This window comes from Nelumbo lutea, chromosome 6 (genome assembly GCF_056320005.1).
Source record: "Nelumbo lutea isolate HS-2025 chromosome 6, American lotus-T2T, whole genome shotgun sequence".
Classification (NCBI taxonomy): domain Eukaryota; kingdom Viridiplantae; phylum Streptophyta; class Magnoliopsida; order Proteales; family Nelumbonaceae; genus Nelumbo; species Nelumbo lutea.
In genome coordinates, this window is record NC_142689.1 from 60,733,604 (window position 1) to 60,758,565 (window position 24,962).

The following is a 24,962-nucleotide window of genomic DNA, read 5'->3' on the forward strand; positions in this document are numbered from 1 at the left end:
TTGGGACTCAAGCTGCTCCCCCATAACCACATTGATTCCGTACTTGACTGGAAACTTCATTGCAAGGTGGTAAGTGGATAGCACAACTCGGAGGGCATGCAAGATTGGGCAGCCTAGAATGGTGTTGTAAGGCAATGGTTAATCAACGATAAAAAATCATGGTTTAGCCTCTGTCTATTTGATGCGGTTCTTGTTGAAATCGGCAAGTTTATTTTCCTGATGGGGAAGACAACATCCCCACTGAAACTGACCAAAGGCACATTGGTTGGGATGAGATCCTTCCAATCTAATTTCATCTTGTTGAAGGCGTCTACAAAGTGAATGTCTTCCCAGTTGACATGATGCATTCGACCACCACAGATCTGTTGGTGATCACCGAGATCGCCCCGGCGATTTCATCATCTTAGGGCTCGTTCTGTCGATTCCTCGGTTGCTCAGGTGCTCGGTCATCCTTCTTAACGAACTGCTTCAAGTACCCACACCTAATCAGCTCCTCAATCTCCTTCTTGAGATCTCGGCAATACTTTGTATTGTTCCCCTTGGCCTGGTGGAAGTGACGATGGCCACTTGAGGTAGTCCGTCTTCTCTGGGTTCCCCATCTTCATCATGTTTAAAAGACATATTGAATGACTTTCTAATAGTATGATCAAGGCCCTGCAAACTGATGGTGGCAATGAATACAAGTCTGTTCTCTCTTATCTTGATCAACAAAGTGTTATACATCGACTTGCATGTCTTCATACATCCTCAAAAAACGGGTTGGTTGAAAGATGACATCAACACATTGTCGAAACAGGATTATATACCGGCATCATGCTTCCTCAGCTACAACTTATTTAATCAATCAAATGCCATCTAATACTGTTAACGAGCTTTCTCCTTGTGAAACATTGTACCACAAGCCCCTGGGCTACAAGCTTCTTAAGACCTTTGGTTGCTGTTGCTTTCCATACGTACGGCCATATAATTCTCACAAACTTATCCTGCAACTGGAAAGGTATACACATCCATCCATCTAATTTTCGACGAATCTATATTTCCTTTTCGTTCTTAGTCTTCTTGTGCATATGCCACAGTGCCTAGCCCCTCTTCCCAGCCCTCTGGTCTCCCCCCCTATTATGTGGCCCACCGCCTCCACATTGCCAACAACTACGGTTGCATCCTATACACCCACTTCAGAACTAACAAACATCAATCCCCTTGATCATGAGCCCCCATCTGCTCTTCCTCTAGTTACTTCTTCACCTAATGATAGTTTGCATTCATCTCCTCACCCTACAATTGCAGTGCATCCATCTCTACCTTTTAACTCACTTCATGGCAACTAGATCTAAGGCTGGTACCTTGAAGCTAAATCACGAGTTGTCTTACATGGCCTACCATCTTCCTATGCCATCCCTTGACAGTGAACCATCATGTGCCTTTCATGCTCTTCGTTTACTTAATCGGCATGCTGCAATGTTGATGAATTGAATGTTCTCATTCGCAATGGAACATGGGATTAGGGGTATAAACGGTATTCGAAAATCTGATTTTGAATTTGATATTCGACATAATTAAATTGAATTCAGATAATTCGAATATCTAATTGGTTGAATTCGGATATAATCTAATTCGATTCAATAAATATCTGAATTCAACTAATTATTTAATTATTATATAATATATAAAATATTTTATATATAATAATTAAGTTATATAAATAATTTATATATTTATATACTTTATATCAATAAAATATTTGTTTTATATATTTATTAATTATCTAAAATAATTAATTAATCGAATTCGAATCAATTGAATATTCAAATATTTAATCGGATTCGAATTCAGATATTGCCTGATCCAATTCGAATTCCATCCGTTGACACCCCTACAAGGGATTTGGTTCCTACTCAATCACACTACAACGTCATTGGGTACAAATGGCTCTTCCGTGACAAGAGAAGAGCTAATGGCACTATTGAGTGCTATAAAGCATGTCTTGTCGCCAAGGGTTACAACCAGCGAGAGGGTTTTGACTTCATTGAAACTTTCAGTTCAGTTGTAAAGTCCCCCATTGTTCATTCTGCTTTGAGCATTGCTATCGCACATCATTGGCCCCTTCACCAACTTGACATTCATAATGCATTTCTTAATGGAAACTTACAGGAATTGTATATGATGCAACCCCTAGCTTTGTTGGTGACCAACACTTATCTCATGTGTGTTGTCTTCGTAAGTCCCTATATGGACTGAAACAGGCACCTCATGCCTGGTTTGCAAAGCTAAGCTCATTCCTACTTGCATATGGATTATCACTCACCCCGACCTTGCCTTAGTTGTCAATAAGGCTTGTTAGTATATGCATGCCCCCACTATCAAGCATTGGAACCTTGCCAAGCGCATTATGCGCTACCTCAAGCATTCCCTCATGGCCTCTATATCACTCCTCCGTCTTCTACTCGTCTACATGTTTTCTCCAACTCAGACTGGGCTGGCTGCCTCGATGATAGGAAGTCCCATGGTGGTTATTGCATCTTTATGGATTCTAATCTCACTTCTTGGTCTTCAAAGAAACATGCTACTAATTTCTTGATCCAGGACCAAGGCTGAATGCCGAAGCCTTGCTCTTGTCACATCAGAAGTCACGGGGGTTAGATCGTTGCTTACCAAGCTTGGTTTTCCCTCGTCTTCTTCTTTGGTGCTGTGGTGTGACAATATTGGTGCTATGTACCTTGTTGCCAACTCCATATTTCATGTACGCACTAAACACATTGATATAAAATTCCACTTTGTGCGTGAATAAATTGCCAAGAGTTTTCTTCATATTCACTACATCTCCACTCATGACCAGATTGTTGACACCTTTACCAAACCTCTAGCTTTCACAAGGTTTGAATTACTTTGGTCCAAGTTGGACGGGGCAGTAGTTGAACATGCACTGCCTCGTCCAACTTGAAGGAGGATGTTAACGACAATCACAAGGTAGCCATCGTGTGCATGCAAAGCGGAGCAAACTCCAAATCACCAACACTTCAACTAAGAGATAAATTCTCTTATCTCTTATCCCATTTTACCTCTCATATACCTTCTATAGATAGGACTGTAACCTTCTCATGTATACATACACTTTGTATCTGTAATTCAAAGTGAGTGAGAAATACAACATTTCTTTAATTCTTTTCAGCTTCTATACACCCCTCATGAAATGGCATTGGTTCCAATACCTAAGCTTTGTGATAATTAATTAACGAACAAACCACTTGGGATCTTGGGGCTATCAAAGCTACTACCTCTTTTTAGGGCCATAGAGATTAGATATAGATTTGGAATAATACAGTTCAACCATCACAATATACATTATAACATTAAGAAAAGGGAGGTATGAAATTTTCACATGGGAATGAGCATAGAAGATGCATGCCTTAGTAAGAATTAAAATATTGATATGATACGTTCTGTATTTTAGTTTTTAAGGGACCTCACATGTGCCACAAGTGGACTAGTCGAAACTATCATTTCACCTATGTAGGTAAATTTCATTTGTAACAACCAATTGATAAGCATCGTATATTGGAAGATACATGATGAATAATAGTAAACAAAACAATGAAAAGATAAACCCAAAACAAATTGCTGATAAAGAAACATATCCTGAGCACAGGAGAAATTCTTGTAAGCAATCTGCAAACTGCGCAAAAAGATGGAAACACCAATAAAAGAGGACCGACCTCCAACAGAGTCAAAACTCATCAAGAAACTCCCAAAAATGGAGATACACAGAAAAAGATTGCCAGTCACCCCTTCCATGGCAATTGCAACTAAAAACTTCAGACTTGAAAAGTGAAAAGGAGAAAGCCAACCATTATCTCACCTAGGCTTGAACATAACAATTATCTTGCAAATGTAAACTCCTTTCATGGCAAACCATTCCTAGGCATGAGGCAAGAAAAAGGCCACATGGTGATGACCTAGATTTAATGCTTGTAATTAACCCTTCCTGTGTATACTGAACGAAAAACCAATAAAATGCTCGCTATCAGGGTTCTACTAATTAATCTTGGTTTTACTGACCAGGATTTGAAAACATTACCAAGTCACAAGATCGACCCACGGGTCTAATCTATTTTTATCACACTACTTTGTATAAATTGTTAAAATGATGAAATTATAAGTATTTTAACCCAAGCCACTCAGAGTATGGATTCAGTCCTCACAAAACTGTCCTCAACCCGTGTTCATAGTCTTTTCCTATCGTGTATCAGGAACGTCTCCACTTATATGTTTTTATTCATGGGGAGATATTCTTAATGCACAAACTGCAAGTGACTGTGAATAAAGTGTGAGGATTGAATCTAATTTCTCGCCACTCATGTAATAATGTAATGTAACAATAGAATATCTTTTTGAAGGTAAAATAAAAATTTTATTAAACTATTTAAAAAGAAAAAAAAAGATAATGTAAGTATAAAAACATAGAAGCCACTTTCAAGAAACTCATGCAAACAACACAAACCACCCAAAAGCCCACTCCAAAAAGCCTTCTTTACAAAAGTGAAACTTCAGGAAACTATCAAACTCCAGATCCGAAGCCAACCGCAGCCAACCTCAAACAAGACAATCCATTGAGTACTAGACTACACTATATCTATGATACATTGGTCACCACTTTTATGATGATGGTTTATTGGTTGTAAGGTTTTCTGGTATCATAGTCGAACGCAATTAGAACCTCATGATGCACATTTTGGCAGCTCCCTACTGTTTGGTGGCTTGGATGCCATGCTGGAGGATTTCCTACTGGAAGATGGTTTGGATGCTAAACTGACTGGGCTGAATTAGGAGGCTGTTCGTGTGCCGAGCTAGGTTGATTGTCGAGCTATGTAGTTCTCTAGAGAGACCTGCAAGGAAACAACGTCAATGTGCCCAAATTGTTTTTACCCGGCATGGGCGCTCTGATGCATAGTTAGTACCGAGTTGTTTGAGATGAATGCAAATATGCTAGTAAGCTTGTGAGCAATAAATCATACCTCTCCCCTTTGAGGTTGGAGGTGAGGCCTATATATAGGCATTGTTTGGTGTGTGCTTCACGCATCATGTCTGAGATCTCCGAGAGGTCATGCTTAACCAGTCTGAAGTCCTCGGAGGTAGCCGTGCACATAGACTGGTCTTCGTGCCTTGTTCGGTTTCCTCTGAAACATTCAATGTGGGGCCAACTTCTGAGAAACCTGGGAGTGATGGGATGCACGTAGAGGAGGTTGGTGAGTACGTAGAGGAGGTCGCTACCTGGACCTCAATCTAGTCAACAAGTCCTCATGGAGGTCACTCCTCACATCAAGGTCTCTTCGACCAGTAACGAAGAGGTACCATAGGTTGGCCCTAGACGATGTGATGCTAGCCGCCCTGTTGAGGTGCCCGTATTGTGTATGAAGTCGCCAGCTGGAATTCCACCAAGTCGACAGAGGCGAGTCACTAGGTCGTTGGCAGAGGCTGGTCACCAGGTTGGATGCAAAGGCAAGTAGCTAGGTCAAACTCCATCACTTTGGCTAAGGCAAGTCATTGTATAGGTGATGTCTGAGTGTCATCCAACTGTTCGGAGATAACATGTGTCATGATGTCACTGGAGGGCCAAATCCGCCCTCATCAACTGTCCCCCAATCCAAAGCTGAGATCATCTCGGTGAAGGGAGTAGCTTGTTCCTTTGGCCCAGAGTGACTAGTTTGATGAACTCATAGCCATAGATGCCAGTCTAGTTTGCTCCTCAGGTCGGAAGAGTCTAGGTGTTAAATACAACCTTATGTAGGACCTCGCCATCTTGATTATTGGTGCACAAGAGCAAATTCATCTGCTCGAGGAGAGGCATAGCATGCACTCGGAGGACATCTACCTTACTAGGGATGTGACCATCAAGGAGTTTTGCAATTCAGCCTAATACATCAAGAGCGAGGTTTCACCATGTTGTTCAAGAGGGGCTTCTAACTATGTGACTGCCTCATAAGGTCACTCCAATCAGGTAGACTACCATACAATGTCTCTCGAGCCGATTCTCGAAAGAGTAATCAGCGAGGTCAATGCAGAGCCTGAAGCTGAGGTGGAGGTCAACTGTGAAGAAATCGGCCAAGTTTGCATGTCTGCTATGGTGTTGAAAGTGAACTATTCTTCCCTTTTTTCTCTCCCACCTTTTTTAGGGTTGATGGTGAAATGCCAACATCCTTTGAGATCGATTTGAGTGTGTTGTCGAGCTAAATAAATAGGGGCTGACCTACTTAGATCGGTTTACCTAAAACCGAGGTGGAGGTCGGCTGTGAAGAGATCAGCCAAGTTTGCATGTCGGCTATGGTGCTGAAAGCGAACTAGTCTTCCCTTTTTTCTCTCCCCCTTTTTTTGGGGTTGATGGTGAAATGCCACCATCCTTTGAGATTGACTTAAGTGTGCTACTGAGCTAAATAAATAGGGGGCCAACCTACTTAGATCGGTCTACCTATTGCTGTAGTATTTCGAAGTTGGCTTGAGGGCGCCTTAGCTAAAATGCTGATGAAGCACAAAATATGCCCACCAATAGATAAAGCACAGAATTTGTTCACTCCCTCGTATCTGGTGAGGTGGCTCAGACTGGGTTCAATCTGTGGTAAGTTGAGCTGTTGTGCCTGAATGGATGAGAGATCCATTATATGGATGGCCAAACTTTGTAGGTAGGTTGGGTGAAATTTTAAAAATTTCTCTCTCTCCCATGTGGGAATCACATTCCCTATTTCAGAAAACTATATTTTCAAGGATCAATCTTGAACCTAAAACGGACTAGATCTGAAACCAAAAGGTAGGAGAGGAATATACCTGATACAGAGTAACAGTAACTCCCAACGAAGGTGTTCACACCTAAGGAGATTACCAAAGAATGCTCCCATTGAAGATGACACGGCATAGGGTGGAGTAGAATCAGCAGGATGGCTCTTTAGCAAGAAACTGATTCTTCACCAAGAATCTGATGGAGGGCGAGTGAGCACGACTCGCCTTGGGTGTGAACCTTTCTTGAGAGAAGACAAGAGCAGAAGATGGCGTCAGTCCAATTGTATGCTATCTTCTCTCTTGTATCAGTAAGACTGAAGGATGAATTTGGGGTTCGCCCTTCTCCTCTATTTATAGCCTTAAAGAGAGGTTCTCCTAATCCCATTAGGAGTTTCCTAATTCAAATCTTGTATTTGGATCTGGACTCTCTTTAAGAGATAAGGATAATCAATTTTCTTATCTACAGATAAAGATCAGCCTTCCTAATCCAATTAGGAGTTTCCTGAGCCAAATCTCTATTTGGATCTAGACTCTCTAAGTGGATAGGGATAATCCCTTATCCTATCTACTGATCTAAATCCCAGAACCGCCCCTCTTTAATTAATCTCATTAAACCAGTTCGAATTGGGCTTTAGGCCCATTAAGTCCGTGCTCACTTATCCTCCAAATTGCTGCCCAGTTGGATATCCTTATATGGTGTGGGACCAAAACATTGATCTACACATTAGCCACATGGGTTCAGCCCAACCTTTGTAACAAGGCCTAGCCAAATTCACTATAGGTGACAGTGAACCCCTGAGTCCATCACCATGGGCTCTTAATGGGCTTAACATTTACACTAAATGGTTATTGGGTCAAGCCACCTTATAAAAACCCAAGGACTATGGGTAGATGCAAGATTATCCCATCAGGTATTACCCTCAATGGTTTAACACTTAACCTCTCAGCCCATAATGATCAAACACTGCCCGACAAGAAAGGACCTCTCCCTCGACTGCAAGGTACAGTGATGCACTCTCTACTCATATATCTCTATATAAATATATTTTGCAAAACAAATTTCAATGATTGAAATCGACTGCCGACAGCTTTGGTTTCCATCAGAGAGAGTGCATCCTTGATCATTCACTTTGTCCGACAAAGGGGCTGATCTTATCACTATGATCACCCACTCAGATGAATTCTTAAACTATCCCAATATACCCAGGTTTTGACCCCCTCTAAGGATCTCACTGATTGGCATATCAAAAACAACCCAATCTGACTAGTGCAGTATCATAATTGAGTCTAGGGGTCAGGTGTAACATTCCAGTTTTGCCCATCTATCTCCAAGGTCTAGGGCAATACTAGAATTCTGGTCCGGTTCAGGGTTTCAAGAAAACCCACACTACATGTACCTCAGGTCTCACCCTGGCAGTTGAGACAAGCCACCCCAACCAACTTGGCGGCACATCAGTGTTAGCTTTGGTAGGATAAATCTCCCCAGATCTATCCAATGGCTGTGAAGATTCTAAACTTACACGAGTCTCATATCTGTCTAGTTTAAGGGTATTACATAGAAACACGCCATAATAACATGAATCAAATATGTACTTTATTCATTTACATTAAATGCCATAATGTACATCATTCTAATTATAGCTAAGGGCATACATTGTCTAACAACTCCCACTTGCACTTAGGTCCAATCTAGTACAAATCGGAGTCCCAGACTTTCCACATGTTTCTTAAACACTTTCTGTGTCAGTGGCTTAGTCAATGGATCTGCCACATTCTCCGCTGATGCTACCTATTAACATCAATTTCCCGTAGATCCAGTGTTGTCACACAACAGTGGAATGGGTGATGTGCAAAATTCCAAATTCTAGAATAAACACCTTGATTCATTAGGCAGCCTCACTTACGTCAATGTGTTCGGCTTGGATTGTGAACTGTTATTCTTACTACTTAGGACCCCTGTTTGCTGCTCTCCTAGCTAACAGTACACGATCGTATCGTGAAGTTATAACCAGTTGTAAACATTCTACCATCCGGATCTGACTGGTAGTCGGTATTAGTATACTCGATGATCTATAGTGAATTACCATCGAATAACAGACAAAACTCTTTTGTCTTTCGAAGGTACTTTAGTATGTTTTTCACAACAGTCCAATGCTCCTATCTTGGGTTTGACTAGAATCTACTTACCACACTCACTGCCTAAGCGATGTAAGGACGAGTGCACAGCATGGCATATATGATGCTCCCTACGGTTGAGGCATGGGGAACGTCCTTCATGCCAATCTCTTCGGGAGTCTTGGGAGACATAACCTTGGAGAGAGTGACTCCTTGCCTGAAAGGAACATTTCCTTTCTTGGAGTTATCCATGTTGTATCTCTTGACTATCTTGTCAATGTAAGCAGATTGGGATAATCATATTATCCTCTTTAATCTATCTTTATAGAGTCGAAGTCCTAGTATATAGAAGGCTTGTCCAAGACCTTTCATGAAGAATTGTTGTGAAAGCCATGCTTTCATCGTAGTCAACATTCCTACATCATTCCCAATGAGTAGAATCATCTACATGCAAAACCAGGAATGTAACATTATCCCCATTGGATTTCCTGTAAACACAAGGTTCATTTGTACTTTGCTCAAAGTCAAACCTTTTAACGGTAGAGTCAAACCGGATGTTCCAAATCTCGTAACCTTATCCCCTTGCGATTGCTGCATATTGATATCTTTAGTAAGATCTTCATTCAGGAACACAGTTTTCACATCCATTTGCCAAATCTCGTAATCATGGGACGCTGCTACAGCTAGTAAGATCCAAATGGATTTAAGCATGGCCACCAACGAAAATGTTTCCTCATAATCGATTCCCTCTTTCTAAGTGTACCCTTTCACCACAAGACGAGCCTTGTAGGTCTCAACCTTACCATCGGTGCCCTTCTTCCTCTTATAGATCCATTTGCAACCAATTGCTTTTTCTCCAGGGGCGGATCTACCAAAGTCCAGGCTCCATTGGTTTCCATTGAGTCCATCTCAACTCTCATGGCATCTACCCACTTCAAGGAATCTATGTCCAACATAGCTACCTTATAAGTCACGGGATCCTCCTTACTGGTCGTGGCTTCCACCAAGTAACTATCCTGGTCATAGCCAAAATGAACTGGAAGCCTGGAAACCCAGGTAGATCTTCTAGGTTGGTCATCACCTGGAGCTTGTGAGACATCTCCCACTACCCCTAAGCTCTCCTCATCAAAAACAACTTCTTGATGATGATTGTTCAAGAAGTAATCATCTTCCAAGAAATTGGCATTTCGACTACAAAACACCTTTTGTTCTCCTGGGTCATAAAATAGGTAACCCACAGAGCCTTTGGGGTATCCTACGAATAGGTAATGGCTAGTGTTGGATTATAATTTGTCTGCACTTGTTCTTTTAACTTGTGCTGGACAAACCCAAATCTTCAAGTGTCTCACACTTGGTTTTCTTACCAGTCCAAAGCTCATAGGGAGTCTTCGGAACTGATTTGGTTGGAACCCAGTTCAGCACGTATATTGCAGTCTCTAATGCGTAACCCCAAAAGGATGTGGGTAACTCTGAGTGTATCGGACCATATCCAAAAAAGTCCAGTTCCTCCTCTCTGACACACCGTTTAGTTGTGGTGTAGCAGGAGGAGCTAATTGTGATACTATTCCATTGACCTTCAAGTAGTCCTTGAATTCGTTAGAGAGATACTGGCCACCTCGATCCGATCGTAGGATCTTAATTTCTCTCCCTAACTGTTTCTCGACCTCTTGTCTGAACTCTCTAAACTTTTCAAAGGATTCAGACTTGTCTCATTAGGTACACGTAACCATACCGAGTGCAATCATCAGTGAATTTTATAAAATAAACGTGTTGGTTACGTGTCCTAACACTCATGGGACCAGAGGCCATTACGTCATCTTACCCTGAAGGCAAGGTTCACAGGTTGGAAGATCTTCTACAGTTAGAAAATCCAAAGGACCATCCTTTACCAACCTTGTGATACGATATATGTTAATATGACCAAGTCGGTAATGCCACAGACACGTGGGATTAATTGTATCATGGATGCCACAGACACTTGGTATGTTTCTATGTAATACCCTTAAACTGGACACTTAATGAGATTTGCGTTAGTTTGAATGTTCACAGTCAGTGGGTCGGTCTGGGGAGACCTATCCTGACAAGGCTGACACTGTGGTGCCACCAAGTCGGATGGGGTGGCCTATCTCAGCTGCCAGGGTGAGACTCTAGGCACATACAGTGTAGGATTAATTGAATTTATGAACTAGACCAGATTTCCAGTATTTTCCTAGACCTTGGATATTGATGGAAAAAACTGGAAAGTTACACCTGACCCCTAGACTCGATTATGATACTGTACTAGGTGCTGGATTGGGCTGTCTTTGATATACCATTCAGTGAGATCCTTAGCGGGGGTCAAAACCTGGGTATGTTGGGACAGTCTGAGAATTCATCTGAGTGGGTGATCATAGTGACAGGATCATCCCCTTTGTCGGACAAAGGTAATGATCGAGGATGCACTCTCACTGATGGAAACCAAGACTGCCGGCAGCCGATTTCAATCATTGAGATTTGTTTTGCAAAATATATTTTATATGAGATATAAAAGTATATATATTATGGTTTCGAAATGATTTGCAAAAGGTTTTAATTCCTGAGATCCATATAAGCAGAGAGTGCAACACTGTTCCATGCAGCCGAGGGAGAGGTCCTCTCTTGTTGGGCAGTGTATGATCATTATGGGCTGAGAGGTTAAGTATAAGATCATTTAGGATAATACTTGATGGGCTAATCTTGCATCTGCCCACAGTCCCTAGGTGTTACAAGGTGGCTTGGCCCAGGGACCACTTAGGGTAAGTGTTGGGCCCATAGAGCCAATGAGATGGGTTTCAGGGGGTGCACTGCCCATAACAATGTATTCGGCCAGGCCTTGTAACAAAGGCTGGGCTGAACCCATGTGGCTAATGTGTAGATCAATGTTTGGGTCCCATGCCATACAAGAAAGCCCAACTAGGCAATAGTTTGGAAGGCTAAGTGAATACATAACCTTAAATGGGCCTTAAGCCCATTTCGAACTGGGCTGATTTGATTAGTCACTTAAAGGGGCAAATTCTGAGATGGATCAGCTGATAGGATTGGGCCTAAACCCTATCCACTTAGAGATTCCAAGATCTAAATGAGATTTAGTTCTAGAAGCCTCCTAATTAGATTAGGAGATGGCTGATCTGATCTGTAGATAAGATAAAAGTTATCTCTTATCACTTAAAGGGACTTCTAATCCAAATATGATTTGGATCACCAACTCCTAATGGGATTAGGAGTTGATCCCTTGAAGATTATAAAAGGAGGAGGGGGTAGTAGCCTTTAGACATGCAATACACAACTCCTGTCTTTAGAGCTGAAATCATAAGAAGAGAAAATTCTGCTCCCTGCGAATACTCTCTTGCTGCCTCCTTCCTGTAGTCGCTGCCTCCAACAGTTCGATCTCCTCCTCTCTATAGGAGTAATCAAGACTCGATCTTGATACCAATCTTTTGGAGAAAAGATTGGTTGGAGCTATATTCACAAGCCATCCAGTTGATTCTTGCGAAGGGTCAAGTTTTTTTAGAAGAACACTGCTGATTCTGCTCCACCCTACACTGCGCCATCTTCAGTAGGAGCAGATTTTGGATCTTTCCTTGGGCGTGAACACCTCTATTGGGAGATACTGTTTCTCCGTATCAAGTATAATTCCTCCCTACTCCTTTTGGTTCAGATCTGGTTCAGATTATGGTTCGAGAATGATCCTTGAAAATATGATTTTTTAATTAGGGAATTCGATTCCCAATTGAAGGGAGAGAAAAAAATTTTTGAAATTCGCCCCTTATTCCGCAACCTTTGGGCGTCCATGTGATGGATATCCTATCCCTTCAATGGTATCAGAGCCATGGTTCAAATCTTGAACCATTTTGTTTCATATCTGAACCTGCGCAAATGGTTTTGGGAAACTTGTTCCCAAAATTGATGGGCAAATAATCTGAAATTAATTTTATATAAATCTTATTATTGTTTAGAATAGTTCTTTATGATTTTCTTGATTTATGGGTTGTTCGTACAAGAGAAGATTGAATTCTTGGTTTGCGCAGGGAACCTGCAAGATTTGTAGTTTCTTGATTTATTTATTACATTTGGTCTGTAAATAAATTTTTTTTAATTTTTAGACTCAATGTATTAGGCATTCGATCTGATGTAATTATTAATAGAAATAGGATTTCTATTTATTTTATTTTTGGATCGAAGATGGCGGCGCAGAAAGGGAGATTTCGCAGAGAAGAAGATTTCGCAGATGGGACATTCACTACCTACGATTTGCAGTTTGTGAAACTGCAATCTGTGATCTAACCTCTGTTTTGCAGGACGGATTGTGCGAACAACCCTATTAGACTGATTCTTGATTTCCTTTTATCAGTTCTTTAATTTCATATTATTTTCTTGAATTAAAGATTTAATTAAAGATCAAACCCTAGACCCATTCGAACCAAGATTGGTTCAAACTGTTTGGACCAAATCTAGGGTTTAATCAAGGTTGAAAGTTAGCCCTAATTTTCCCACTTATTGGAATGAGGATTGATATTTAATTAAATGGTTAATTCGGCCCAACCTATAAAGGCCCAGTTTTAAATAGTTAAAACTACCGAAAGTCCACTTCAAGGATAAAGCTATATGGGCCGAAATGGGTAATCCTACTTCAACCCATATACCTAGATAATATTAATGGTTAATATTATAGATTTAAAACGGACTTCAAATGGGCCTTACAGATGATTAATTGATTGGATCAATTTATCCCTACATAAGATGTATGGATGTGTGATGTGCTATGTTCATGGGCCATAAGTGCTTGGCCCATGCTCAATCGACAGTGGCTCTTGCGCACACCATGGCTGAATGCACATCATTGCCATGGTGTTCCTTTAGTCATTGGATGACCTCCCTTAGTGGTGGGCTCCCTTAGTGGTGGGCCCCACACCTCATCAAGAGGTTACGTGCGGAACCCTATCCGATTATGACTCACCAAAATCTGACTTTATGAAAGTTAGTGGGAGCCACTTTGGTTTGACCTAAATCAAACTAGGGCGTAATAACTGTTCCCTCCAGCTAATATGAGTGCAAGTGATAGGGAGATTCATATGATGAACTCTCTAAAGGCCTTCCATCATTAGCATGAGGATGGGTCATTCAGTAATGAGGAAACGCACCAGAAAATGGGCTATCCATTTGCTATTGGGCTTGTCTGAGTGTTTTATAAGATGATAGGGGCGTCATAGACCGATGTGGGAAGGGCTTCACCAGAAAATGGGAACTCTCTCACGGTACCTTGGCGTTCACGAACATGATGGGTAAGCACTCACTGGATAGAAAGGTTTACCTGAAAATGACTCTAAACCTTGTTTGGCAGAGGCCAAAGCGAAAACTCATACGATGAGTGAATATGATCCTTCACAGAAAGGTGGTGGGGTTATGCAACTGAAACAGTTGGCTCCATGCACCCTATGTGATTTCCCACATTTCTAGAGACAACCCGTAGTCTCCGTCACTGAGAAATGAGGGAAATCTCAGAGATGAATAAATGGAAATGGATCGTAGATTAAAATCCATATCTATGTAATGAACATGAATCAAATTAGGTTGTGGACTGATGTTTGCTCTTTTATCAGAAAATGGTAAACGGATCATTTGCAAAGCTTCTTGACTACAACAAGCTTAAGGGCCCAAACTATGCCAATTGGTACAGGAACCTTATGTTGGTCTTAACCTTTGAAAAGTTGGATGAGGTATCCAAGAATTCTGCCCCGGATCGTCCGGGAGATAAGGCTTTTGAGGCTCGTAGAAGAGAATACCAAGAATGGGAGGAGAAAAACTCCCTTGCCCACTGCTATATCATTGCCTCCTTGGACAATCCAATTCATAGGCAGTTTGATCAGATCAAATTTCCCAAGGACGTATTGGATAGTCTCAAGACAATGTACGAAGAGCAGAACTATTCTACTCAGCAGAAGGTCTTGAAACAGTTCATGACCATGCAGATGTCCAAGAGCCAACAAGTTCATGACCATTGTCTCTGAATGATGGGTTATATCAACGAACTGGAGGCTCTTAGATCCGAGCTAGATCTAGTAATATAGATCGATGCTATTCTCAACTCTCTGCCTCCATCCTTTAATCCATTCAACATGAACTGCAACATGAACAAGCTGAACGTCAGCTTGCAGGAACTCAACAACATGTTGCAGAGAGTTGAAGAATTGATTAAAAAGGATGAGCCCATTGCCATGCTTGTTGAAACTAGCAAATCAGGCAAGAAAAGGAAGGCAAAGAGAAAGCCCCAGAAGAAGGCTGCCAAACCCAAGAAGCAGAAGAAAGACAAAGTATCGGATGCCTGTCACTTATGCAAGAAGACCGACCATTGGAAAAGGAACTGTCCTGCCTACTTGGAACCCAAGAAAGGTAATTTCGAAACTTGTGTTATAGAAACCAATTTATTGGTAGCTTCTGCGTCCTGGTGTATTGACTCCAGGGCTTCAACTCATGCGTATAACTCACTGCAGGGGTTCAAGGTAAGCAGAAGGTTGAGTGAAGGAGAAGTCACACTCTGCTTGGGGACTACTGCAACTGTTGCAACCGTGGCCATAGGAACCGTGGAATTACTTTTTAGAGAATGAACAATTGTACTAAAAGATTATCTTTATGTACAAAATTTAAGGAGAAATTTGATTTCTGTCTCAAAACTGTGTGCAAATGGTTATTCTATCTACTTTAGTAATACGATTACTATTAAAAGAAATAACAGATTCATCGCATATGGGGAACTGGAGAACGGTCTCTATGTTCTACATTTTTCTTTAGAAACTAACATAACCGAAACTATGTCGGCTGAAATCCCCAAGAAGAGAGTCTATGATATAGTTAATCCCACGTGCCTGTGGCATTACCGATTTGGACACATCGGTGTTGACCGAATCACAAGGTTGATAAAGGATGGTCCTTTGGATTTTCTAACTATAGAAGATCTTCTCACCTGTGAGCCTTTCCTACAAGGCAAGATGACGAAATGGCCATTTAACGGTAAGCCTGAAAGATGTACAGGCACACTTGACCTAATACATACTGATGTATGTGGTCCCTTGAGTGTTAGGACACGAAATCAACACGTGTATTTCATCACCTTCACATATGATTTTTCACGATATGGTTACGTGTACCTAATGAGACACAAGTCTGAATCCTTTGAAAAGTTCAAAGAGTTTAGACAAGAGGTCGAGAAACAGTTAGGGAGAGAAATTAAAGCCCTTCGATCAAATTGAAGTGGCGAATATCTCTCTGACGAATTCAGGAACTACTTAAAGGACAATGGGATAGTATCACAATTGGATATCAGAACACCAAATGTCATTCTAGATTTTCAGCCTGGTACCATTCCCAACCTTATATTTGATTGCTTTCAAAAACTGAGGGTAAGCTTTACAAATCCCTTTCCAAACTCCACAACCATGAGTGACATTTGACTGGTCGCATCTCAGCCATTAACTGGCCATATCTCTAAACAATAGCTTTCCTCCGAAACTCATTGGAGGCATTCCCAGCCTGGTACCAGTCCCAACCTTACATTCTAGCCAACATACTCCTTATTAAAGTTAACTTAGCTCCTTAAGACAGGTACCTAACCTTGCAAAAAGCCAATTTGCTAATCATTTTCTCCACTACTAAGGACCATCCCCAACAGCCATCATTTCAGTTTTCGCCAGGTTAACCTTCAAACCTGAGACTATTATAAACCAGCATAAAATATACCTCAAGTAGGTCACTTGCACTACTTTGGCACCACCAAAAAAAAACCATATCATCTACAAATTGGGGAGTAAAGGGATTTCTTCACTACTAAACATCTCTGGCGATGATCTTACTCAAGCCCTCCCTAACTATGAAAAACTACTAGAGTGGGAAAAGAGGGAAGAAGGTCTCCTTGGTTGAGACCCCTAGAGCTTTTAAAATTACCTTTTGCAAGACCATTTAACAAGATTGAGAATTTAGGCATGGTGACACAATCCTTCATTCAATTCCTCCATGTTTTCCGAAAGTGCATCTTCTTCAACATGTAATCCAAGAGAGCCCAATTCACATTATCATAGGCTTTCTCTTGATCAATTTTGCGCACTAGGCCCTTCTTGCCACTCCTTTTTTCTTGAATCAATTAATTCATTAGCTGTCAGAATACCATCTTGGATATGTGTTGTGAATAAAGCACCTTGAGAAATGGAAATGAGTGATCCCATGACTAATCTCAACCTTCAGAATACCACTCCTTTTTCTTTTTTTCCTTTTCAATTTGATGTCTATTTTCCAAGGCGACCAACAAGGCTTTGATTTCTTCTTCCAAACCCTTTATTGAAATGCCCTAAAATTCCCCTAAATTGAGCAACTTGGAACTAACAAGATAGACAAGAAATTGAAAAAAAAAATACAATAAAATTGGAGTGAAATAGAATAATAAGAAATTTATAAACATATATATATATGTTTATATAATAATATATTATTTTATATAATTATATAGATATGGGTTGTGCCGGCCCACAGCCAGCATGACCCATTTTACATCTCTAACACCAAAAGCAGGCAAAACAACAAGTTTCGATCATATAAACTTGCGTTGCAGGAAAAAATAAATTTTGTCAATTACACTTTTAATCTCTCTAGATACTAAAAACATTCCAATATGAAACTTAGAATTAATTATTCAACCCTCTAAAACAAGTAAACATACCGCCATGAAAACAATGAAATTAATAACAACTTAAAGGAGAAGAAAATATCGATGCCTAGTTAAACATATCCCTATGACATAATGATAAGAATAGAACAAAAAATAACTTAAAAGAAATTAATAGTACCAAATCACCTTTGATTTGGGTTTCATCAATTTCAATCGTAGCTATCAATAGTTGTCCTTTAAAGAAGGATCCAAGTCCTTTTATCTAGCATTTGCTCTGATGGAAAACTCATTGTTTCATTACTGTCTCGAAAACCATACTTGTTAAACTAACATCAGATCATTACATTAATATACGCTTGAATGTATATCACTCAATTCATTAGGCTTCCAAGTTATAGATTCAATCCAATTGTGAGTGCTTTTTATCTCCTTTGAAAGAGCTTATATGAGATCATAACACCTTAGAAGGATCTAAACAGCAAGGTCTAATTTCATTTTCAACTATAATGTATCAAAGGTTACATCTCCGAATAGATCAATTAAATACGATAATATTATAGATACATACTCTCAAAAAAAATATTACAGATACGTACTCCAAAGTTCAGACGACTTCAAGCAATCAACGAAGGTAAGGTGTTCGAGATGGGAGGCCAAGTAATGGGCCCCTTTAACTTGAATTCTCTTACTTGCCACCCTGAGCTTTTACCATTACATAAGTAATGCCCCTACCTTGGTGGATATTTCTCCATCCAAATTATGATTATCAATAATAATTGTTAATTATCATGTTTTGAATTCAATTGAGCTATGAAATGATAATAGGAAACAAGTGAAACTTTGATAGAAGGGGAATCTCCAGAAAGAGATTTCTATACAAAAGATAGGTTAAAAGTCAAGGAAGAGAATAGGAAATTTAAAAAAGAAATATTTTCATTGACAAAAAAGTTTTAGTTAGGGTGTGGAAAGTGCAACAAAAGTATTTAGCCATCTATTTTAGAAAAGACTTATCCTATATTTATATATCACTCATTTTCATAAGAGACAAAATTCAAGTCTTTGAAACAACGAGAAGTATGATTTATCTATTTGATTATCCAAACCAATTAGCCTGCGCAGCCTATTCAAGCAGCATTTAGGCAGAGAAAAATAATATTTAAATTCCTTGTTATTAACCTTTCAGGGCAAAATATATTGATTAGACCTATATACTAAGGGAATGTTGGCACTCATAATAAATATTGATAGATTAGTGTAGAATGCAACTAATTAAATTACGAGTTTATGCAACACTTAGATACCTTACCTTATGGACATGAGGGAACAAAAGAAATGATAGACTGAAGAGAAGATTACAAATGGGTCCTACCTTGTACTCTATGGGATGTGGTATCCAAGTGTTGCATAAATTTATTGTTTATTGGCGTTCTGATTTGTTAATATGGAAGAGATTTGAGAGAAAAAGAGGTTATGATACCTAGAACCATAATGTCATTACATCTCATGTATAAATGAACAAAGTCAAAAGAAGTTGTAAGACCTTTCTGTCCTTCCCACCCCTTTCTAGTTCTCATGCTCAACAGGTTTGTCTGCCAGATCCGAACTGAAATAGCACAACCCCTTCTAATTAATGCACAACGAAAAGCATAGTATAAACCAATCCATGGACCACTTTCTATGCTACAGAAAGAAATTAAGTATGGTTTCAATGGTGTTATAAATGAAATATACACAGCAAAACAAGAAATAATTCTGGGAGATCATGCAAGAGATTGATGATACTGCAAGTGAAAATACCATAAATAAGAAATTTTAGTACATTTTCCAAGTTTAGATAATACTAGTTCAAGTAGATTCAACTCTAGATAACACGTACTAAGTATAAAATGTCTGGTTATAAGGCTACATAACCTCAAATGCAACTCAAGCAAGACGTAGGTCGTACGACCCATATATTCCTCCATCCTGAAGATTGGGCTGGTTTGGTTGCAGACGGAAAGCAAATAAGTGGGAGCTATTATTCGCCAATCCAAGTGCAGATTCATAGTCCCCTCCATTGTCAACAAAACCAAAATGTGGAATCTCATCCCTCTCTTCCTTCATGAAAACAAATTCCCAGTTTTAAGTTCAGTCTTTGCTTCAAAACATAAACAGGAGGGCAATAAAGAAATAGCACGACGGTTCTTACAAGTTGACGCAGGAGGGATGCATTTGTATCCTGTAAATTCCTTATCTGCGACCAAATTGAATGAGGTGGAATAAAAGTGGATTCATGAGTTACACAGACGGGAAATAAAATTGAAATTGGAAACTGGGCTATACGAAATATAACATCAGCTTACCTTTTTCTTGCAAGTGTCAGTCTGAGTTGAGATCACGTGATACTGTTAACAATGATTAGAAATCGATCATGTTAGGTTGCATGATCTAAAATGGTTGTGATTTCTAAAACCTCAGATAAACAAAAGAAAATGTGATTATAAATAGTAAGTCTTCATATTGCCTTTTTATTAATATATCTAGAAGGTCAATGAAATTCATCAAGCCATATCATACAAATGATATTTTCTTAGGAAGATCAGAGGTTCTTCCTTGTGAACGTCAAAAGCTAAGAAGAAGCATGCAAAAGCATCACAAAGAACATAAAGATGGATAAATAAAAGCAATATCATAAAAATGGTATTTTATTCCAATAAGAAATTATGTAAATACAGGATTCCAAGGAAGATCCAAATTTTACAAGATCAAAATAACAATAAATTATCTGAGAAACAAGACCCAAAAAAGGCACAATAAGCTGCTGAATAGCAAGGTGCCAACCAGCTGGTTGGTAAGGTCTTCTGCTGGTTGGGAGGGTTATGAGTTGGGGGATGAGCTACCCTGCATTGTGTAGCCCTTCAAAAAGAATAAAAAAAAAGGTGATCCAAATTCAATCAGTTTATAATTAAATGGATAATTATGCATATCCACCACTCCAATCGAATAATATTTTTGTATGCTTTTATCTACATGAAATTAATAGGTATCTATTAGTACAACTTGGTTTGAATGTTGTATATTTAGTAAAGAATCATAGGTTCAGGTCTTATGAGAGTTACATTTAAGCCATTTTAATTATGATATGCAATATAAAAGTCTTCACCAGTTCATCTTATAAGTAGGGATGGCAATGGGGTGGGTTTGGGTAGGGTTTTGTAAATTGTAGACCCTACCTACCTCCCTAAACCTCCCAATCCATGCCCGCCCCAAAACCTGTAGCAGGTTGGATTTTGAGAATCCAAACCCTACCCGCACATGAAAATGCAAAACCCTCCCTAACCCTACCCTCCCCTCATTCAAGGGTAGGGGTGGATTGGATTTAGAACACATTGAATTTCCTATTATTTCTTGTCATATATAAGCAATAAATAAGTAAAATGAAACAAATAAAAAATAAAATTTCCAATTATTTTATTAAGACATGTAGAAAACACATAAACTATCTATTTTCTTCCATGCAAAATTCAAAGTATTATTAAATTCAACACTTGATACATAAAGTTTATATACTTTCCAACAATATAAGGGTCGATTTAGCTTAATACCTTACCCTATCCATACCCATATGGGTTGTAGAACCCTAAAATCCATTCTTGTCCCAAAACCCGTCCTTCAAACAAAAAAACCTGCCCCGTCGGAGAGGATTGGGCAAGTACCCACTCGGTAGAGTAGAAATTGCCATCCCTAATTATAAGAAAAATTTATCCAAACACGCCCTATACACTTTGGAAACGGCTAAAACTTCCTTTAGAGAAATAGACTTTCGCATCCCCTGTCAAAGAATTTTCTTTTTAAATATAAACAAATATATGTAATGACAAGAAAACCCTTCTCAGATGCTTCTATGCAATTTAACTTACGGACATACACTTATGTAATAAATTCTAATAATCCCAATTATCACATTAGAATTTGAGTATTTGACCAGGGCATCCAAACACAAATAAGACCAAATCCCTACCTCACAAAGAAAAGGGAACAACGTCAGAAATCCAAATATAAATTTCTTAAAAAAGACCTTTCTTCCTAGAAATTAATCTCTAATTCTTTCCTTTTTTTGGGTCATATGTGCCCTTTTTGTAATATAATCCAAAAATAGTTATTATTTTTTGGACTAATGCAAGATAAGGGCATCTTGGAATTTAAGAAAATTTCCAAAAGTAATAGGATGGCATCCTATTAGCCTATGTAATCAATATGTGATAGGAGATGTCTGACGGACCACGGACCAATTGATAACAGCTGATGTAGTTAAACTGAATAGTTTTATTCCTTTGTGTCTTAATGGATAAAATGATTAAATAACAAAATTTTTGAGGCATAGCAATCAACTCAACACCAGCTTCAGCCACTTCAATTCAAGTGTTTTAATGACATTTTCAATTAAGAAACAAAGCAATAAGTCATTCAATTCAGTTCAGCCACCTGAAGTGTTATCAATCGGTCCCTAAACCCATTCTGAAAAGTAAGAAAACTTCAATTTGAAACTGTATAGTGGATGTTTTGAGTAATTTTCCCTTTTATTTTCAGGTGGCGAGAAGCCTTGCCGTCCAGGCAAGTTTTTACTTTATACTGCAATGAAAATTCATAAAAGTAGCTAGGTTTATTAACATATATTTCGGTGCACGTTGAAGCCTGAAGCGAAGTTTCTGCCTATGGTGAAGATATATAATAATATAATGATTTTTAGTTTAACTTATTGATACTTTTCAGTATGTCAAAAAAATAAATTGGATCCAGGTACATCCATTTCAATTGGATTGCATCCCTAAAAACATTTTGTCGTGGGAAAGGTGAAAAGGGAAAAATCGAGGAGTGACACCATGTGAGGAGTAACAAATTCACTGTATTTCCAAATAAACAAAAAGAATAGACATGATGAAGTTACAGAAGTCCTTTATTTTCTCAATAAATTTAAAAAGGAAGAAAAAGAAGAGAAAGCTTTCAAAAGTTTCTATTTTTAATATTTTTTCACCTTGCGCTCACGAACAACCTTCAACGAGTTCTCCATATTTTGCTCAAGACCACGCAGCTCGTCCACACTCAGATCGTCCAGATCTTCACCCATCCTTTGCCTATTAACCATGCCCTATTAAACTTCATCGATTCAAGAATTCACACTAAAAAACAGATGAAGAAAGCAACATAATAGGAAATATCGTCGCCAGTCCGCACTTATTTCCGATCCATATCCACAGAACCAAGTAAGAAGATAACACTACTTTTACCTAATCTCTCTGCGCAGATTATTATTAACTTCCTTCTGCTTGCTCAAATGTTCTTGCATTCTCTGCAGGCATTGAAGAACCAAGAAACGGAAGCAGTAAAACACTTGTATTTTCAATGAAAACGCATTGACAAAAAAAAAAAAAAAAAAAAAATGTAGAGGAGAATCAGGTTGACCTCGTAGTGTGAGTTCCACAGGTTTATTCCCGAAACTTGTTGATATCGGTCGAATATTTTCTTCGTTCTGAAGCACACACACACACACACACCAGAAACCAAAAGAACAGCATATAGAAAGTGGAATCGAGAGAGATAGGGCTTCGAAACGGAATAGAAATGCGTGGATCGGGATCGAAGTAGGAAAAAAACAAACGTAGAAAACAAGAAATTAAAACCAAATGCAAACGATAAGACATACATACGTTGCGGTATGACTGACATATTCAGATAATTTTCCGGTACTAGAGAACATGATAAGAGAAACCTCGGCATCGCAGAGAACGGTGAGTTCGGCAGCTTTCTTAAAAATTCCTCCTCTCCGCTTGGAATAGGTGACTTGCCGGTTGGTGGAGTTTTCTATTCTCTTAATCTCGATCTTCCCTCGGCCCATCTTTTCCTTTTCACCTCCGCCAACAAACCACCGCTGTGGATGTCAAGGAAAGTTGAACAGAAGATGACGATGAAGCCCGAGGGAGTAGAGAGAGGAGAGGGAGAAAGAAAAAGGAAGAGAGAGGAGGGAGGGAGTGGGGTAATTCTACATCTAGGAGGCGGGACCAAAGAAGCCCTCAGCTACTGCAAATGGGAACGTTTTCCACTTTCGTGAAAGCCTTGTGAACACAGAGAACGTGTAATGTCGTTTCCATTTTAAGAATCAGTCACTGTCAACTGTCAAAAACCTGGACCTCCTCTCCTCTACGGGGGATCGAGAATTGGGACCCAATGCTTTAATAGGTTGGAGTGAGGAACTCCCACTGTATAATCAATCCTCCCTCTACTGGACCAATCATTATATGACACGTCAAGTTGACGTTACGTGTAAAAAACACAAGGGCTTGCACACCTTGATTGGCTTCCAATCACGATTTACCACGTCAGAGTTTCGTACATATATGACTTACACCCCAAGTGTACGGTACAATGGCGTGTTCACTTCGGATTGGTTAATTGTAGTTCATTGCACACACCCAAGCGAGCAGTGGATCAGAAATTAAATTTTATTGTCTGGATGTCTCGATGACGGACGTGCTGGTCCTGCTGGATTAGTTAGTCCACGGATTCACCACGCATTTAGTTAATTGGTTTTGGTTAGTTCATGGTCTCATTGATTCATCATCAAGAAATCAAACGGCCACCATTGGTTAAGAAATCAACGCCGCACACATCTCCGTGCGACTGTAATGGCTTGTTAGGACATTGTTGGGAGCAGATCTGCACTCACTCGAGGATCGAGAAGATCCATCCCAGGAAAGCAAGGGGTATTTGGGTAATTCAGCCACTCGTACCAAATTTTTAAAGAACTGATCAATACGAAAACACAGAAAACGTATGGGAGAAACGAAAAGATTCTAAATCTGCAACCTGGTGAGATAGAACGTAGATAGATCCTCCTTGAACTTCGCTTAAATTACAGCTCCCTCTGAATGCACGTTGAGATGTGCATATGGTATGGACCAACTGTGGGCACGGCACTGATGTGATATCGAAAATGGAGAAAGTTCCAAAGATGACTTTGTCTTTTGTTTTCTTCGTGGAAATTAACGTTGTTGAGGTGCAGGGATGAAAAAATAAAGGGTTTGTCGAAAATGGATGTTTATCAGAAAACAAAATGGAACTAACGAAGAGAAATCAATCGAAAAGAATGAATTACGTGGAGTGAGAAACTAAAAACAGATGCCGAAAAATAAAGGGTTCCTCGATAATGATGGAGTTCCGTTTGCATTTATATATATATATATATATTGGAATGCAGGAGAGTTTTATGATTACACGTAGGGGTGGTTTCGAGCAGTCGAGCCGAATAATACCAGGCTCCATACTATTTTATAAGGTTTGAGCTCGAGTTCGAGCTTGGTTCGAGCGAGAATCTTGACATCGAGCTCGATTCGAGTCAAGAGTTTATAAGTTCGAGTTCGGCTTGGCT

At 39.5% G+C, this 24,962-nt stretch overlaps 1 protein-coding gene across 1 annotated transcript; it reads right to left on the reverse strand.

Annotated features, from left to right (window-relative positions):
* Positions 1 to 19,329: 19,329 nt before the first annotated feature.
* On the reverse strand, positions 19,330 to 23,741 carry LOC148849143 (agamous-like MADS-box protein TM6). The gene is made up of 7 exons (XM_088952587.1): positions 23,245 to 23,741; positions 23,000 to 23,066; positions 22,825 to 22,886; positions 22,572 to 22,671; positions 19,900 to 19,941; positions 19,746 to 19,790; positions 19,330 to 19,654 (listed from the first exon to the last, which is right to left on the reverse strand). Exons 1-7 carry the CDS (start codon positions 23,430 to 23,432, stop codon positions 19,481 to 19,483), a joined length of 678 nt encoding a protein of 225 aa, XP_088808713.1. The 5' UTR covers positions 23,433 to 23,741; the 3' UTR covers positions 19,330 to 19,480.
* Between the last annotated feature and the right edge of the window lie 1,221 nt (positions 23,742 to 24,962).